Below are 19,393 nucleotides of genomic sequence, written 5' to 3' on the forward strand. Positions count from 1 at the left end.
TTTCACAGGACCTGGATGTTAAATATGGTATGATGGAAACACAAACATTTTCACTCATTGACAATGAAGCTCCCGGTTTAATAACACTAAAAACCGAATGCACTTCATAGCCTTGCTAATAAATGCGATGATATTCAGCTGGTACCTCACACTTACACATCACACTTCGTTCCCCTCCCGCTCACACCTCCTGCCCCTCCATTCCTCGCTTGCTGCTTTCTCATTCTATATTTATTTGAGAGGCTGCAGAGATTAAATGAGCTCTGTTTTATCTCTCCACACCCTTTAGGTGTGCACTTCAACCCTCCTCACTAAAGAAGAGGTACCTGTCCTCAGCTTGAAAACAATGTGGCAATTCTGAATAATGGAAAGAAATGGGTGACTATCATTGACAATAAGGGCCTGTTATTTTTTGTGAACGGATACTCACTGGTTGAGGAAGGCAAACAGGTAACGCATTACCACCAGTGTTGCCCTTGGGACACCCAGCAGGATCTTACGGACGCACTGCGCTCTCTCATACAGGTTCTCGGTTCCTGGAGCAAGAATCACACAGAACAGTCATTGTCAGTCAGTAAGACATCATAAGGTGTCTTCTTCAAAGACAGCAGCCAGTGCTACGAAAATGGCAGCCGGCTCCATATCTCTGCTGACGAGGGGATGAGTTTCAGACAGACAAAGGGACAGTAAAAAGAAACAAAGAAAGTGAGAGGGAATATGAATGTGGGTGGGCTGAAAAGACAGGAATTTATTCTGTGCTTCATGGCAGTGGCACATGTGCAGATGGAAGCAGCACAAACGTTCCAGATCCCATTTACAGTAAGAGTCAAGTGTTACAGCAAGGCATAAAGTCTGCTTCAGCAACCTAATTATGTAGTTAGGCGTGGTCAGACATGGCCGCTCTAATTACAGTTAGCCATTTCACAGACACTTTCATCTAAAGCTACCTACAAATAAGTAGCAGTCACCATGGGGGCGCCGCTCAAGGACACTTTGACATGTAACCAGGAGGAACTGGGAGCCCAACTACTGATCCTGTGCTCTACCACATGAGCTACCATCCTAATTACCGTAAAAGCCTGACAACACCAATTAAATATGCTGTGGAATCCTCATGATTTGATATGCGGTTTGTTTATTCCAAATAAATTGGCAGCGATAAAAATATGCAGAATTAGCTGTTCCTCGTTGCAATCTACATATGGATGTACAGACAACTTTCGCTGTGTTTCTCCAGTCCTGAATAAAACATCTGGGACAATACATCTTTAAAAAAAACAAGTCTAACATGTCTGTGACTTCCGAATCTGCAAAGATATGACTCAGAGGAAGTGCAGTTTTAACACAAACTGCAGCAATCTGGTTAAAGTACCTTAACTCGCTAGAGGAGCTGTGAGTCACGGCCACTTGTGCTACAACTGCTGACCGTGTTAATAAGCAACCAAATCAGTCAAACCATAATAAAGTGTCTTAATTCCTGCTATTACTGTCATCTAGTGCATTATCTGTGCCTTTAAAACCTTTTTATTGGATTAGAATTATTATTTAGGCATAAAAAGAATCATATACAAACATAATGAACATCACTACAACACATCAGCAACATATTCCACATACTAATCCATTTTCTAGCACCAGGTTTAGCAGTTGACAGGATGTTCAATTCAGCATCAGCAGCAATTTTGTAACAGACCATTGTATTGAAGAGGGAGTTAAGCTTTCGATTTATCAGTTGAGCTACGTTCCCACCTCCACTACTCTTGGGATCAAGCTTTGGGTAGAGAGTGAAACCACAAGGTCACAGATTCAAGCAGCTAAAGTGAGTCCATGGCGAAGCTTGGCTCACTTTTAGAGATGAGGGGAGGGAGCTCGGAGCCAAGTAGCAGCTCCTTTGTGTTGAAAGAAACCAGCTGAGGCTGTCTGAGTTTCCAGCCCTGCCTCCACCCTACGCACGTACATGCACATTGTTGACACCACCTGTAAACAGAGAGTTATACTTACTAACACAGGAGATGAGGTCATTAAACCTGTCCTTAGGAAACAGTGGGTTCTCCAAACCCCTGAAATAAAGCTTTAACACTCCAGCCACAGAGTTGATGTCATGGTTGTTCTCCTCATCAACCAGTGGGTCCAGACCTAGACGAAAGACAGAACGTGTCAACAAAATCCCCCAGAAGCTGTCAATCATGTGGCCTTCGGGTGCTTTCCTTACCTCTCTCAAAGGAGTTCTTGATGTCATTGACCTCCACCTGCGATCCTGACACCCGGAATATGCCTTGATGCTGAAGACCTGTAGTAAACACGTCTCATCAGTAACAGCTGAGTCAAATCTAATATTAACCAGTGAAACTCACCATGCAGGTTTATGTAGCGGATGCAACTCTCCACAAGCAAAGGTATGGCTTTGGTTGAATCCTAAAAACACAGTCATTAGGTTGGTCATTGTCTATACTTTAATTCATATTTGAAATTCTTATGAATTCTGGTCCTAATTCTCATCACATTTTTTGAATAAGCAGGTAAACACATTCTTGCAAAAACACACCCTTGCATATATACCGACTCTGACATTTGTCATGACTTACAAGACCTTTGTTTTTTCCTTTGCTCTAAAATGGTAAAATAAAAGCAGGCATTCCATATCTTGCCCTCCGTGAGTTAAAACAAGGCTGTGATTTTTCAAGATTTTCGTATTGTTAATAAACGCCATAAAACAACAATGTTGTAGTTTATCTCCCAACGCCCAATGTCCCATGGCTGCTGACTCCTTTAGAAGTCTTGCAAATATTTTTTTTGTTTGACATACCTTCACACATGAAATTAATGTAGCACACAGATCACATTTTCTGTCGACTTCCGACTAATTGATTCACTGGCTAATCATTGCAGACTTAGGTACAACTTTATCCTATTAGGAGATCAGGCGGTAGCTCATATGTAGCCTGACAAGACAAAATACGTCTGATGATCACTCATTATTTCTCATTAAGATTTTATTAAGCATTTATTACCCCGGACAGGGCAGGATAATAAATGATTCATTTTTATCAGCTCGTGGTCTCTCTCATCAGAATTTCAAAAGCTGGGCAATATGAAAACCCCTCCAACAGATTTAAACTGAATTATAAAGGTACCATTCACAGATGAACAACCTGAAGCCTGATAGAAGTGAAACTCTACCTGGTGCTTGCTATGAGAGTTCTTCCGCCCACGACTGCATTGAGGAAGATGAGAAAAGAGAGAGAAGAGAGGAGGGTCTCAGTTTCACAGAGCTCAAACTGAAGTAGTGGGATGGCAAGACCTATTATTATATGATGAGACACATATAACACAGTATGACACTAAGGTCACTGCGATAATAAAATTACACCTCACCTAGTAGTCAGCAGTTCAGCTTTATACCCTGTAACAAAAACAAGGAACCAAAAAAATCTTTAAATGCAAGAAATGCTCACTACTGTGTGTATTTTAAAATAGAAAGAGAAGTTTCTTGTTGTCTTACCCTCTGCTAAGGCTTTTTTCAATGTGTCATGTTTGGCTTGGAGCTTGGAAATGAGATTACTACCCTCCAAATATTCACGGAATTTCTGAGAATTAAAAAAATAAAACATACATGTTCAGTTCACTATGTGTCCTTCTTTACCACCTGCTTTCTGCTGTTCTAAAGAAACGGCCGCCACAGATAACCTCTGTATGAAAGTTGTCCCACGCTGTAGGTCTGGCTTGTCTAAATGTCTAAATGTTGTATTCGCTTCATAGAACCGTCTCAAACCGTCTGATTGTGCACACATCTAAACAGTGACAAAGCCTAATGATTTGTAATTAAATATTTAAAAGTGGCAAATGACTCGGTCTGTTTTGTATTTTCTTTCACAATTGCTTCATACCGGCCCTGTAAATCACAGTAAATCCACTAGCTTCCTTTGTGTCATGCCTTTATCTAATACAAGTAAATGCGTGTCCTAAAAACCTATATAAAATTGGGACAGTACTCAATCAAAACCTTGCATGGTGAGTCTGTATTTCAGTTTTTATTTCCTGGACTACTAATAACTAAGTGTGAACATCCTCTGCTGTTCTCTCACAGTGAAGTAGAAGAGCTCCGTTTCCTGCTGGTTTGCCCGTCTCTTGGCCAGACTTGGTTTGTTCAAGTAGCCATCCGACACGCTGGACTTGACCGACTCGGAGGATGGGCTGTGGGTGAAGCTCTGGGAGACGTCATAGTCGTCCAGCACAGTCATGTCCTGCAGTGTGGTCAGAGTTGCACCCCAGGTCTTCTTCACCTGGAGGATGACAGAAAATGCAGATATGAATGGACTGTGGAAACTTCCATAGCAGTGTGATGCCATTTACACTTGGTTTAAAAAAGCGTTACCAAATTTAATTTGAAGGGCTGCTTGATTATAGAAAAAAATTACAATTATTTTCTTCAGTATTTTGATCCCCATTGTTTGACTCAATTACTCTCCGACTTGGTAAACATCATACATTTATTGAACTTTTTCAAGTATTAATCTTACTGGAGGACTTTAAAGCAATATAATTCCAGTAAAAAACCAAACACAAACAAATATTACCAGCATAAGGGAGACTGCAGGAACCTTACATGCTTTTAATGGGTTTTCGGGGGCACCGACCGATGTAACTTTCACTACTAAAGCGGAGCATTTTTACTGCTCTTGTGGTTTTTCGTAGAGCGAGTAATGGCGTATTTGTTTGTCCAATCTCACCTGATAACCTGCTCTCTCACCCAACTGACTAGATAAAACGGAACAAGAGAATCACTCACACATTTCTGCTAAGATAGACATGCTGCACCTCTTAACAAATCTTGTCAAAATAAGGTTTAACATGAAACACTTTGCTGTCTGGACACAAGCCTCTGGTCCAAACCCTGACCTAAACTTGCAGTTTGGCTAAGAGAGAGCTTGGAGTTTCAATGAGGGTTGAAAGCACAAAGCTGGAAGGGAGAGGGGGTGGAGCTGGATTTATAACACAAACACAAAACATTTCTCACTCCTATTTTGTTTTTATAATCACTGAAAGCCATAATCGTAATTCAAATCAAAACTTGATTCATTGAACAGCCCTAGGATTTTCTCTTCCACTGTTGTTTTTTTAAATTACAAGCCCAACTATCAATATTGTCAAATAATCATCCCAAATGTCTAAAAGAAAATGTTGAGCAGTGAAATTTACAGTTAGCAAATTAGTACGTGTGTGCTTCCCCCTCACATATGTATATGCAGGTATGTTTGTTAAGATGGCTGAACAAAGGCTTTGAGTGCAGCACATAGTGCATTCTGTGCTATGATAATGTTCTGGTCTGAAACACTAGTTAAATATGGGCGTAGGTGCATGTAAGGCTATTTCACCCTAAAGCAACACCGAACTCCGGGTTTCTGCTCCACTGCTCCCGAATGGAAGAATGGCTTTGCAGGCTGAACACTTTAGTAATTATTGCACATGGGTCCATGGATCACAAGTTATGAATAATAAATTTCAAACTGTCTTAGTGTGGTGTTACTTTTGTCAAATGTTTCACCAACAGCACAACTGCTCCGTTTAGGTATTTTATATATGCAAAGTGTGTTTGTATTTACAGCGCGGATGATGGATATAAAAGTGTTTTTATTTGTATATGATAATCAGGGTGTGTTTGTGTCTACGCGTGTGTACTTGTAAGCTGCTGAGACATGCAGATGCAGCTCATTAATCTAGACTCCTTCAGCATTTTTATGCCCTTCAGGGTGACTTAACAGCTGGCCTCTGTGCACACAACACTCACAGTCTGCACCAATACAACAAAGAGGACACCACTGACTGCAGCACCGAGTGGCTTTCAGACCACACAAATTTATTTTTAGAGGCTACATATGCTTCATTATCAACCCATAAAACTGTATAAATTAACATAAACTTTAGATAAAGTCTGTAACTGTCAGAGCTGACTGCTAATCACAGCTCTGTGAGCAGCATTAAGAAAGAAGGGATCATTCTGTGCTTCTGATGGAACGAGCTGTATGAAGTAATGTGGTCCTAAGTGGCATGTATGAGCCACTTAAGAGATTTTGCGGCATTTAGCAGTTTTATCATGCTTACAATTTTTTAATTTTGTCTTAAATATTATGTCAAATACGGCGGGGTAAAATTTCCACTTCATTTGCTCACCGTTTCGCTTGTTTTTCTCAACAAAATGAAAAATACTTTGCTGTTTCCTAGGAGTCACCTGCACGTGTTTGCTTTGCCAGTCAACAAGCTGCCGTAATTAACCTAAGTATAGCACATGTTGATAGCAGCACCTCGATGGCCACAAATTAGCTTAACACTTGTCTTTGTGTCTTTTATGGGGCTTTGTCTAATGTGTTCTGTGTGTGTGTTTGAGGTGTTCAGGGACAGCACAGAGTGTAGGCCACCTGTGTTCTGGAATTATTAGAACCATATATATACATTTACTTGGGTTCGGTGTTATACAGATGCTCCTAGTGTTCTTCCACCCAATCTTTTTAACTTGCAAAGACATATCTACATTACTAGTGATGATTGTCTTTCCCTTATATATGGCCATAATTAATGAAAAAAACTATTTTTGAATCTTGTTTTCCCTTGAGCCCTTGTAGTCCGTTAGAAAAAAGATCAAAGCATGAATTGCCTGAAGCCCGTACCACTGATTGCTTCACTTTAGAGGTTTTTTAGTGTCCAACTTCATGCAGCCTGAATGGTTCCTTCTTTAGCTTTGACACTAACAGATGTGCTTTCAGGTGAGTTGTGTTGTAAATGTTTGAATCAAACCTCCTCCCTCTCATAGGTTGTGTTTATCAGTGTGAGTCGAGCGATTTCTGATACGTTTGTGCAGTTAAGGGAAAATGGTGAATCTGACTTAGGACAACAATTTGATAATGTTCTTTATCTTTAGCATTTTTATGTTTAATGGTGTGATTTTCTTATTTTGCTGAATGCTTTTATTAAAAGAAGTAACTCGTGTCTTTGTTTTATTTGATCATGTTTTTTTTTAAACATGTAAATGTGTAAATTCACTGAGTGACTTGACTTTTTGTGGTTCTGACCTCTTCATTTTCTATCTTCAGAGATGCCAGGCGGGTCTGGAGCTGTGTGAGGCGGAGGGTGAGCTCAGCCTGGACCTGCGGCTGGGAGCCAATCTGGGTCACCTGACACAAAGTGAAATGACAACAAGACAATCAGAAAATCACCGTCTAGAGAACAATGTGATTCTATTTTGCATTCCAGTGTAGCATGTGTATTAATGCAACAGATTTATATTTCACCAGAAATCCACCAATGTCTTTTGATTGATGTTTTTATGTGTTTGTCTCTGTGCATTAGATATATAATTTTTGAGGGAGCATTTTATTTCTCCCTACAGGACCTTTGACCAGTCACACCAGCCTGATTCAAGTCATGTTTATAATTCAGCTTTTATAGCAATGTCTATACCCTTACTTTCTGTTACCAGTTGCAGCATGGACCTCAAGAACTCAATTAATCCTAGTCATAAATGTTCTGTGCATTAATGCTAAGCCTCAGAGGATGTTCTTACTTTCAAGTTTCACTTATTTTCTTTTACTGTTACAATTTCATTTTCACCCTTATTTAATTTTATGTAATTCAATGAATTCAATTCAATTAAAAAAAAAAAGGGTCTTTTGGAGTACAAATGTTTCAAAACCGCATAAATTTTGTAAATGATTCTTAATGAAAAGAATAATGTTTCATTTTGTCTTTGTATACCTGAGCTCCTGTCCACGTCTACATTTTTGAACTGCTATGGTACAGCGTTTTATTTTGAACTCAATAAATCAAGGCTATGAAAGGTTAGTTATAACACCAACTCTCTTGATACATTTTGGTGTGCTTTTCCCTATTTAATCACACCACCCCAGAAGATAGTCACAAATTCTGAATATATTTTATTCCTTTGTTTGTAATCTCTAAAATATAACTCCCAGGTGTGTGTGCAAGCGCTTTTGCTTAGTAAGAAGATGCACTGACTGTATCCCCCATGTGAGCCTGGAAGCCAAAGCGTGGTGGGGGACAGAAGGCAGTGGGGTAGAGGCCCAGAAGACGCTGCCTGTCACGTGCAGGGTCCAACCCTTCCACGGCCCCCTCCAGCACCTCCAGACCCGCCCTCCTGGAGGCTTCAAGGCTCAGTTCGGCTGATAGGTAGGTCCTCAGAGCCCGGCTGAGACTGGAGTGGTACCCTAAGTCACAGCACTGAAACAGAAGAGGCAAAAGATAGGAAAACACCACATTTTCTGTACCTCACAATTCTCTAGTGATGAATACTGTACGGTAGACACAAATGTATACTCACGTCTATGATATCGGGCAGGTCGTGGATGTAGTATTTAAACACAGAGGCATTGGTGGCCTCCAGAGTCAGCAGATATTCATTCCTGGCTTTAAGAGTTTTCAGTTTGTTCTCTGAATACTTTGCCTTCCTCTAATGAAGAGAATATGATGGACATGAAAAAGATGAGAAAAGTGTTTATCGATTCATGAGTCTATGTCCCTTTTCTTCCCTTTTCTGGCTTCCATAAAGCCATCCTTTATTAACAGTATCAATGAAGGAAAGAAAAATCTACCATTTCCACTTTTAATCTCCATTATGAACAATATAATGAGTGAGTGGTGTCAGCAATAAAAATAATTTTTAAAAATGCATCTGTGTCATTTCAATTCAATCACATGTGATGGTGACAATCTGTGCATAGTGTAGCTTTAAGAGAATTTTGCTGCACCCTGTACCTTCTCTCTCATCTTCTCCATCTTGCGGGCAGCGTTGCGTCTCTGGTGACGCTCTTCTATTCGAAGACCGAACACTGGCTCCACTCCAGCACTGTTTCCCAACACGCCTTTCACACGGCCCTCTTGACGCTCTGCTTCCCGCAACTTGGTTTCTGCGTTGATCGTCTCCACATGATACATGTGATATGTCTTCATCACCTAGGTAAAGGCAGCCCATAATAACGTAGTTATTGCATGACACAGACGGCAAAAACTGGAAAACAGTATGTTTCAGCCAACACAGACAAGGTTATCAGACCCACTCAAATCTGATTTCTGATTTTGTGTTAGACAAAAAGCTTTTAAGGCCGCTGCTCTGACTTAGAATAAACCATAAAATTGAATTTGAATAATCCACACAATTTCTGTTGCAAGACGTCCTGCAGAGTTGAAAAGAAGCATCTGTGAACTTTGCATTTAAAATTGTTACGCTGTTTGTATCCAGCTTTCAAAATATGTCTGTGATTTTTCCATAGCTTAGATTGTAATTAATTCTATACAGTAAAAAATGACTTTAATTTAATTTTGACCTTTGATCTGATGCTTGGTTTGTCTCTGTTTGCAGGCTGATTGCATTGCAGGCAGATATAGTGCAACAAGTGTAAATTCTAACAAAGAGGCACATACACAGACAGAAAACCACTCACACGAACATTTACACCTGCCCCATTAGAGTCACCAGTTAACCTAACATGTATGTGTTTGGACTGTGGGAGGAAAATCAATCAATCCTATTCACGAACAAAAACGGTTTGTTCTACTTACGGTGTAAAGCTCATTCAGAAGCTTCATGAGGTCTTCCTGAAGCTGAAAGATGATCTCCTTACTCTAACAGAGTGATAGAGTGGAAAATAACCCAAATGAGGAGAGAAAATCATTATAGACACAGTGTTAAAATTATGCACTTTATATGTAATAATTTATAGTACAAATAGTATTACAAAAGTAATTATAATGGAGTGGGTTCTAATGTTTTGGCTTCCCCATTTAAAATGAAGGAGGTGGCCAAAACATTAGAACCACATCTTCTTATAATGCCCTCCAGTACAACTCCACTACCCACTTTGACCTAAAAAATAAACACATATTAGAATTATCACGTTTCTGACAGTTTTAACCTAAAAACTGAGAAATGATAACCTTGTAAAAGTGGCCTCACATCTTTCCCATTCTGGTCAACAATATATCTTAGAATCAACTGGAGGGAATTTCTAAATAACTTTATTTAGAAGTTAATAACTCATGAACCTATTAAGTCTTATTAGGTCTCTGGATAGACATGTATGCAAACTGCAGTATTACTGGCTCACGGTGGAACACAATCCCTATGCAATTTAATCTACTTATTTTGATGTACTAATATTTAAATCATATTGTACATAAATCTGCAAAAACTGACTGTTATCTGACTGTCTGCTGTTTGTTTGGTGTACAGGATACAAAACAAGTTTAGGTGTTGACATCTACAATAGTGACTTTTAACAATAAGCTGAAAGCCCATAAAGGCCAAGGTAGCTGCAGACGAAACTGATTTCAAGTCAATAAATTTGACAACATTTGACTATGATTGCAAAAATACCCACTATACCTCTTCCAAGGTTACGATTACTTCTTCCACCACTGTATTGCAGTGTAAATAAATACTGGCAATCCATCAGTTAGGCTGAACAGCATGAGATAAATAAATAGATTTGACCACACACAGACAAATGAATTCATAAATGAAACGAGCCACGTTCGCCTGCTGCACCCAGTCTGATTTTCGGTCTCATGCATTAAACAGCCGACCAGTTTGGGGAAGGAGTTATGTGGCAGTGCTGCATGAATATTGCATTATGCCAAATGACTGTGGAATCCCAGGATGGATGAATCCCGTTCCCATAGCACCCACTGAGAAAAGATCAGCTGAGCCTGTCGCCATAGTGTTGTCGTGGCCACTCAGCCGTCTCTGTGTCCTCCCAGCGTCCCTCTTCAGAACAGAGTTTTCTGAAAGGACGCAGGGACACGTTGCAGTTTCTTACTGCTTATAGCTGCTGGCAGCCACTGCACTTTAGTTAGCATAAATAAAAGACGAGCCGGAAAAGAGATTAATAATGAACATGCTAAGCTAAAGTTAGAGGCGGTTAGAAGTGTGCAAGTGTGTGCGTGCGCGCGTGTGTGTATAATTTGCTCAACTCAAAGGCAGCCCAGCAGGGCACAGGGGAATACTGACTTTACTTTTCATTAGAATCAACTGTTCTACTTAAGGAAGTTGTTCGAAATATAGAACAAGCATAGACATCTGCACACAAGTAGAAGTGGTAGAAAGTAAAGGACATTGACTTAAGCGATGTACAAGGCTAATGGGCTTTTACTTTCAAAAAATTAAAGCTGCAATTATATTTCTTTTTAAAATATCCACGTATCAAATAGCAATGCTGTCAATAAAAAGCATCTCACACTTCTGGGAGGAACCTTGTTTCTAAAACGTTTCTGCAATTGAGTATTACACAAAAGGATAATTTAACTTTAAATTTACACTTTAAAACAAATTAAATGTAGTTGCTGTGGATGTAACATTACTATTAATTTAAGTTGCATATCTTTTGTGTTGTGATCAAAAGGAGAAATAGGGTTTAGAATTAATGTCAGCTTAAGAATTACTCATATTGAGGTCATCTCAAGCTACACCCAGCACACTGTATTTTAATCAAAATGTGACTGCAGCTTCTAAATCACTCATATCCCGCAGGAGACTGACTGTCAACAAATACACTGCCTTTCCATTAACCTCGCAATATACAAGATCAAGGCCTGTACATAACAAAGATGGCAATAATTGTAGCCTTGTAATACTTGGAACAAATGTCACACAGACAAAAAACATGGATAAAATGTTATTGTAACAAATACAGTATACATTTTTGGGCTATTTTAAGCAGCAGACTAATCCACAATTAGTCCTCTAGTGAGTATTTGGGGTAACAGGACAGCACGTGTGGGATGAAGTCAAAGTAAATTACTGTGTGTTCTTGGTAATGATTGAACAAATGATGTTGATGTATCGTTGATGTATTTTTACTATTTTCTGGGTATAATAAGCATAAGCTCACCCTCTTTAGCAGACGGGCTGAGTCCTCGCTGATGTGTGTGAGGCGGGTGATGACATTGTTCAGGTACAGGTCACTGAGGGTGGCGTGGTCCTTACTTTCCCTCCGCACCTGGAAAAGACAGAGGAGGATGGTGGGACATCTCTGAGGTTTTCACACTTCTGAAAGGGTCGGACGCAAACACAAACACGTGCAACTGACCTGGTTTAGCAGCAGGTACCAGCAGTTCACTGGAGAGAGCAAGTTTTGATCTTTCCTGAATGAGAGAGGGAGACAGAGATGCTTTAAACAAAGCAAAACCCCCAAATTCTGCCTGATAGAGTTTTATGTAAGAAGATAAATTGGATAAAACAGGGTTTGGAGTCAATCTTCTCCAAAAGTCTCCTCACTTCATGTAGAATTTCAGCCAAAACCTACTAAACTTCAGATACTGCACTCTATGCTTAGACAGTTTACAAGATACAATTTTGAAGTCTATATAATATATAGTTGGAGGACAATTTTTTTTCCAACAATCCCCATGCAGACAGAAAAAGACACCTGCCAGTCAGCAACACAGATTAGTTTATTCTTCTTTGTTGTTAACCAAAACCAATTAAAAGCACATCAACTGGACACACTGCTCCACTGGCTGATATGATCCTTCATTCAAAAAGTACATTAATTAGTATTAGCCTTAGCTAATAAATCCCAACAGCTAACAATCCCTGCAGTTTGGTGTTTTCTGCTCATTGTTGTTTATTGCCCAAAATTTCACGTTCTGTGGCGTAATACAAGTGATGGTACAATACAGTATCAGAAAGTCAAAATCAGGTCACAACTTAATTTTGGTTACTATGTAGTTACAGCATTTGTGGCTTTTTAGGGCAGTATAATTACGCATCGTTTGCATTATATCAGACAGACCAAAGTTCAACGGCTTTCGCCTCATCTCTGCAGGGGTCTGCACCGTGGAACATGCTCTGCACAGTGATTGGCATATGTTTTTACGCTGGATGCCCTTCCTCCCGAAACCCTCGCATTTTATCCAGACCCAGGCACCAAGGTGGCGCAGACCTGGTAGGGTGGGATTCTAACCGGCTGCCTTCTGCATCCCTACGCAATTTATAGTAAAATACATTTTCATTTCAGATAATGTCAAAGATAGAGTCCTACTTGTATTGCTGATGGTCTTTCGTGCTGCGTGTTTTGGCCATGAACCTCTCTGCAAGCTTCTCCAGGTTTCTCGAATATTCTGTTTCGATTTCTGCCTTCTTCCTGAAGAAGTCCTGCAGGTCCTGAAGCAGCTGGACTCGCATTTCTGTCTGCTGTTCCAGACAGCGCTGCTGCTCCACCAACTGGGCCCGCACATCTACGCACACAAACACAACACACATTTTGTGCTGTTGTCAGCATGGCACAGCTGTTTCAGTGTGATGGGATCGATGGTGTGAAAATATTTAACTGAATATATTAATCACTACATCCTCTGATTTACATTGTGTTTCACTTCAGCACAGTGCAGGATCCAAGATTAGCAGGTGGTTTATTGTTGCACTTGTGTGGTTCTGCTGTTCTGCCTGCTAAAATGTCCTCAATGCTCACATGCTGACAATGCTTACATGCAGGTCTAATGTTCACCATCTAACATTAGCATGCTCAAATTTGCTAACTAACAAAATTTCATATAGTACAGTTCGAGTTGATTGTGATCTCATTTTTGCAATTATTTCATCATAAACCCAACTGCTGGCCAGTTTTACATTTGGAGCTGATGATACATTTTGGAGATAAAAAGTTATCTCAAAGCTATTAGAATTATTCATTAGGGGAAGATGAATGTTAACAACTGCTGAATTATTTCAGAAACTAATTTCAACCTCACTATGGTGATATAGGAAAGGTCGGAGGATGTCAAAGTCGGCAGGACAATGTAGAAAGCATAGCTATGTAGAAAGCATAGCATGAGCAGCACGCTAGCAGTGCGGCAGCTCTACGTTTCTACACTAGAGGAGTTAAAGTACAGTACAAAGTGTAAGTGACCCACAAGCTAAGAGCACAAGACAAAATTCGTGTGGTCCTTTGCATAAAAGTCTTTTTGCTGCAGTTACACACATAAAGCACATGTGAAATGTATGTGGGCTGTGCAAATGGACAGCTTGGATTTATAAGAGCGTGTGGGCTCCATCAAACTCAAGTGAGATGGACAACTGAAATAGGCAGATTTCAAACCAATCTGTCCAACAGTTTCAATATTTCATTTTGGACTGAGAGCACTGGAAGTTACAATACACACCTCTAGCACGACAAATTCAAACTAAATGATGATGTTTGCCAACAGTCCATAACCCAAATATATTCAGTTTACAGTGACATAAAACATAGCAGCAAAGCATCTTTAGATCTGAAAAGCAACAGTGAACGTTCGTCGATCAATTCATTAAATAAATCAGCCTACTTTTTTCCTTTCCCACAATCTTTCTTGCTCTCTCTAATCCATTATAAATAATGAGGAAGCTTATCCATTTTTCTTAGAGGAGTCACCTTGTATGAACACACCTCTAAACATTCACACAGACAGCACTACAGTCAGCGTGGAAATGCCTTGCTGCACGCTTCACTGCTTGTGCTGCTTCAGAGCTGGTCCATCTACAGCAGGAGACGAGAGGGGAGAGCGGGTACAGAATACACAATGATAACCCCACCACTGTGTGTCTCCTCTCTCTGCCTCTCTCTCTCACACACACACACAGAGAGACAGACACACACCAATCCCTGAGGGACCCTATCCACTCCACTACCTGTTGTCTTGGTAACCACACACTGTGTGTGAACCATGTGATAAAGAAAGTGAAGACGAGAGCTCGGATCTGCCGCATCGATACACACGTTTGTACTTCTGTTTTTGTGAGGACCCTCGTTGACACATTGCATTCCCTAGCCCCTTACCCTAACCTTAACCCACTGCATCCTTCACATTAATATTATAATTTGTCACTGATAGTAAATGAAGTTGTCAATTAATTTGTTTTCAAATAACGGTTTTATCGACAGAACAGATAAACATTTTTTTATGCTTTCATTCAATCTTTTCATTCCTGTGATGCTTGCATTTGTTCTTGTATTATATTTTAGCTGAATAAGCCTGTTAATCTTTAACTCTGTCTGCATATATTATGTGTGTATGTATTGTATGAGTATTTATTTGTGTATGAATTTGTATGACTAATACATCTACAATGAGCTCCTGGCCGTTTTCCAAATTGTCTACAATAACAGACAGCAGTCTATATAAAAGGTGGGAGGTAGGCTTGAGGAGATGCATTGAAGAGTATTTTTTTGATCAGTTTAATAAATGAAAAACAGGGTTATATTCTGCATGTTCTCTCACTGTGCTCAATGGGAGTTTAACTGCAGTGCTGCTAAGCGCAGTGAACATGACCAAGGCAGAGGAAAATCCCAATGTCACCAAGCAGAAGACCACACTAGGCAAAACAGTAAAGTCACATCTCTTGTTTGAATATGTTTTCGTTTGAAATGAGAGAAAGTGGCCGGAGAAGGTGTTGTGGTAAAGCGGCCACACAAGGTAACACCACAAATATCCTCCAGCATTTAAAAAAAGCTCAACTGGCTGTGTTTGACAAGTTAATAATTAAATACAAATGTGCTGGGAAACATTACTGTTGGCATGAGAGAGGGGCTACCCTAGTCAGCTGAAACCTTGGCAGGCACAATTTTTCTCTTATAAAATTCCCCCTTATTACATTTTTATTGAATAATAAGACAAAAAAAAAAAGGTGCAAAATTTGAAGAGATGTTTATTATGACAGACAACAAAAGCATGTATCAGATCTCCGCATTCAGTTCAGAAATCTGAAATTAGCAAATGTTTGGCATTTTTCTTAAATCATTTACTAAATTATTTGTACTTTCAGCAGTCCCTTTCGAGATAATAAAATACAACATACATTTTTTTTTTGCTCTATTCAAAATTTGTGTCTTTTGTCCCACATGCCTATAACCCTATTACTCTTTGTGTGTTCATATTGATCGTTTTGTTATTAGCTTGCTAAGTTAAAATGGCTGCCATTCCATGTTGCTCTCATACACTTAATGTGTTAGGCTGAACGGCAAAACACTTTCAGATAAATAAATGTCTGCTTTGCTGCTCTGTGTCCCCGATGGCTTTAACACATTTTAGCCTTGCAAGGGAAAACACTTTATCTGATTGGCTTATCGTCCAAATGGGACATCCCAGATATGATTTGAGGTCTACCAGTGATCAGGGGTTTAATCACTATTCTAAACTGCTGTTAGGCTCCAAGTAACCATAGCAACACTACTGATGCTTTATGCTATTATGGCAAAATGAATAATTCAACATTTTGTGTTGTTTGCTTATTTTTACTGAGAGTTAAGCTCCATTCAAACTGAATTTATTTCCAGTGGGTGACTTCAGAACGATGTGCTCTGATCCCCACCTGAGTAATTATTACCAGAACACCTAAAACAATTACAATTACGTGGATGGAAAAGAAATGAAGTCATCAATAGAGTAGGACCATGTAAATGCTTACTAAATGTGTTCTTAGCTGTCAGTTACAAGTAACACCTTTTTTCTTTACTCTGTTTTTACATTTAGTAAAAAGGCACTAATAATATATGATAAATTAGCTGTTAGCAGTTTCTGTGTGCTATCTGTTTAGCCTCTTTTTACATAAATGTCTGTCAGAGGCAGAGCCCCTCCAGAGGCAGAGACATTTGTTGAGTTAAAACCCTCAGTGGATGAATCCAACACATTTTTAGGTCTGTATGTCATGACTGAAATATTTAAAGCAGGAATTAAAGCCTACCCCCCTTAGGATGAAATGTAACAACTTAATGTTTCCTTTAGGACAAAGATCAGCTCAAAATTTCAGTTTATCCTATACTTTTGGTGAATGAACAGTTTCGGTAAGAGGTCTACTGGATTCCCACTTAGAACATTAAAAAAATCTTGTACTCCACTCACTTTACTTTGAACTCCATATTGACAGTAAGTAAGAAAGACTTTTTCCTTGAAGTAGATATTACATTACTTCTTACAACAAGTGTTGCAGTTTTTCTGTTTCCAGTTTAAGAAGAATCACTCTGCATGCACAAAAGAAATCTAATAAAATGGTGGCAATACAAGTATTGACCCTAAAAAACAGCCAGTGCTGGGTCTGGTGTATGTGGTTCCTGTAGAACGTCACACACACTTAAAAAATGACAAATGAAGGATGAATCCCTGATATTGCTCTTGATGCAAATGTCCTCGTCACACAGTTGCAAACTTATTTTCATGACGTCATCACACTGTCAAGGGATAGAGAGGTTTATGCATGATGCATGATGCTTATGCATCATGTGAGTTTGAATCCAGTGTCCAGCATTGTTGGGAGGGTAAAGCCGAGCAGTACTAGTATTACTCTGAGTAGCCTGGCTGTAGACTTGTTCAATAACGATAAAAATTAAATAGTTCCTGTTTTCATATTTTTTGTATTAGAAATAGCTTCTTTGTCTTATGACGAGAGAGACTGAGGATTTGGGCTATAAGCGATGACATGGGTAATCTGAATAGGCAATCTAACAGGGATATTATGATCAGCATTTTTCCATGTTCTATGTTCTGCAAAATGTTTAAACCTATCAATTAGCTGTGTTAAATAACTGAGAATAATTGTTAACTGCAGCCCTAAAGCAGAGAGTTTGTCCTTCTTAGGAAGAAAACAGAAAGAAATAACGAAAAAAAAAACCAAAACAGACTTTACTTTGCAGAAAATGTCCCAAGGAGATAGAGAGGAAGCAAGATTATATCAATGAAACTTCTCGGCCTGGATCACAGTGAATTGAAAGTGAAAGGAGGAGATCCACCCGGCTTTACCTTTTGATGTCTGAAACACTTCTCAGAAACATCCTCGTGTGTCCTCGTACCACCCTCAACGACAAGATTCAGCCTCTTTGATCAGGGAAGCTATGTCAGCACAGCACAATTTGGCAAAACACTGATGGGGAGAAGTACACTGACAATCTGCTAAGGAATTTGTCTTGTTAAACTAACTGGAATCATTCAATTTGAAAGCCCCCTAGAGCTTGTTTTCTTGGTTTAGCTGGAGGGATGGAGCACTGGGGTCAGAATAATGAAAGAGAATGAGGACGGTGCACAATCATCTGTTTCAAACTTAAACATTATGTTCTTTGCTGAAAGTGTCAATTTGCAACATTTTCACGCAGATAAAATACTTTTCCTATTTGCTGCTTTTTTTTATCACTTGCCATCACCAAAAGTTTTCATCTTAAATTAGAATCTGTTATGTCTTTACTGTCTGAACACAGTTGAACTAGATTAATTTGAATCACCTCGGCTTGTCCACATCAGTGACAAGCAGTAATCTCACATTAGTGAGGTATATTGAGATTGTTTATGAAAGCTGAAACTGATCTGGGAAAAAACTAAATAAAAAAAAATTATTTGAGACAAAAACTAAAAAAACATTTTAAGTAGAAAAAAAAACACCGTGTGCAAAAATATGATGCGTACAGTTTTATTGTGATCAGCACCTGGAGACAACGGGGGTGTCTACACTTTCCTCTTTGTGAGTCTGAGCTGCAGCAACAAAAAGATTTTAATTATAGTCTATTTAGGTATCTAGAAACACCTGGGAAGTCAAGCCAGAAAAATTATTATTCTGCTCATCAGTATTTGTCTGGCTGGAGGTGACTGTTGGTCGTGGAAGTCGCTTAACATTCCCTTGCGAAACGTGGGAAGACCTAAACATTACTGAAACATACTTTTAGGACTGGTGTGCAAGTCAGTTATTACATTAGTTACTGTGCCACTAACATGACAGTCGTTATTACATTCATGCATGCTGTACATTATACTTTTATTTAAAAGTAGGAAAGGAATTTAGGATTCAAAGAGCACTAAAATATTAATGACAAAGTCTTGGGAAGCTCTTAAAAAATAATAAGAATAAAGGACATTATAAAGCAAAGTCATGCGGATCAGATAATTACAACGTAGTATCATTTGAACACAAGTGAATGGAAGTATTTTAGGTTCTCACTGAGGCCTTTTATTAGGCATCCATTATCTGAGCATTAGGGCTGGGCTTGATAGCATTTCACTGAATCCAAGTTTAGCATCAAACACGAATCTATTCAAATCCCTAATCCAATCTCCTAAAGTAGCTTTCATCAATTTAAAAGCAACTACAAACTACTATTGCGGAGGACTCTGCTTAAATCTGTAATCACTTGTTGTTGGGTAAGAAGCAAGATATAATTGGTTTTAATGGTAGTTACTAATTTGATCTACTGTACATTGATTAGACTAATTTAATTATTAATATTAATGTCCACATCTTTTAGTGCAAAAGACAGTATGAGGTGAACGGCAAAAGATCTGAAGTGCTGATTGATATAGATGCTTCTAACACACTGCAATAACAACTATGACTCTCAAGAAAAGTCTACACTGTATTGAACTACAAAAA

At 39.1% G+C, this 19,393-nt stretch overlaps 1 protein-coding gene across 2 annotated transcripts in view; it reads right to left on the bottom strand.

Annotated features, from left to right (window-relative positions):
- srgap1b (SLIT-ROBO Rho GTPase activating protein 1b) overlaps nt 1-19,393 on the bottom strand; it is a 66,166-nt gene that overhangs the window by 9,176 nt on the left and 37,597 nt on the right. For both annotated transcript variants that reach the window (XM_067490207.1, XM_067490206.1), the window contains 16 exons: nt 13,050-13,245; nt 12,096-12,150; nt 11,898-12,005; nt 9,571-9,633; nt 8,767-8,964; nt 8,333-8,461; nt 8,011-8,232; nt 7,068-7,169; nt 4,086-4,283; nt 3,503-3,587; nt 3,376-3,403; nt 3,181-3,214; nt 2,355-2,415; nt 2,213-2,290; nt 2,002-2,136; nt 431-536 (listed from right to left, as the gene is read on the bottom strand). In XM_067490207.1, coding sequence (XP_067346308.1) covers nt 431-536; nt 2,002-2,136; nt 2,213-2,290; nt 2,355-2,415; nt 3,181-3,214; nt 3,376-3,403; nt 3,503-3,587; nt 4,086-4,283; nt 7,068-7,169; nt 8,011-8,232; nt 8,333-8,461; nt 8,767-8,964; nt 9,571-9,633; nt 11,898-12,005; nt 12,096-12,150; nt 13,050-13,245 — 1,798 coding nt within the window. The remainder of the gene's footprint in view (nt 1-430; nt 537-2,001; nt 2,137-2,212; nt 2,291-2,354; nt 2,416-3,180; nt 3,215-3,375; nt 3,404-3,502; nt 3,588-4,085; nt 4,284-7,067; nt 7,170-8,010; nt 8,233-8,332; nt 8,462-8,766; nt 8,965-9,570; nt 9,634-11,897; nt 12,006-12,095; nt 12,151-13,049; nt 13,246-19,393) is intronic.

Source organism: Channa argus, chromosome 21, assembly GCF_033026475.1.
Source record: "Channa argus isolate prfri chromosome 21, Channa argus male v1.0, whole genome shotgun sequence".
NCBI classification, from domain to species: domain Eukaryota; kingdom Metazoa; phylum Chordata; class Actinopteri; order Anabantiformes; family Channidae; genus Channa; species Channa argus.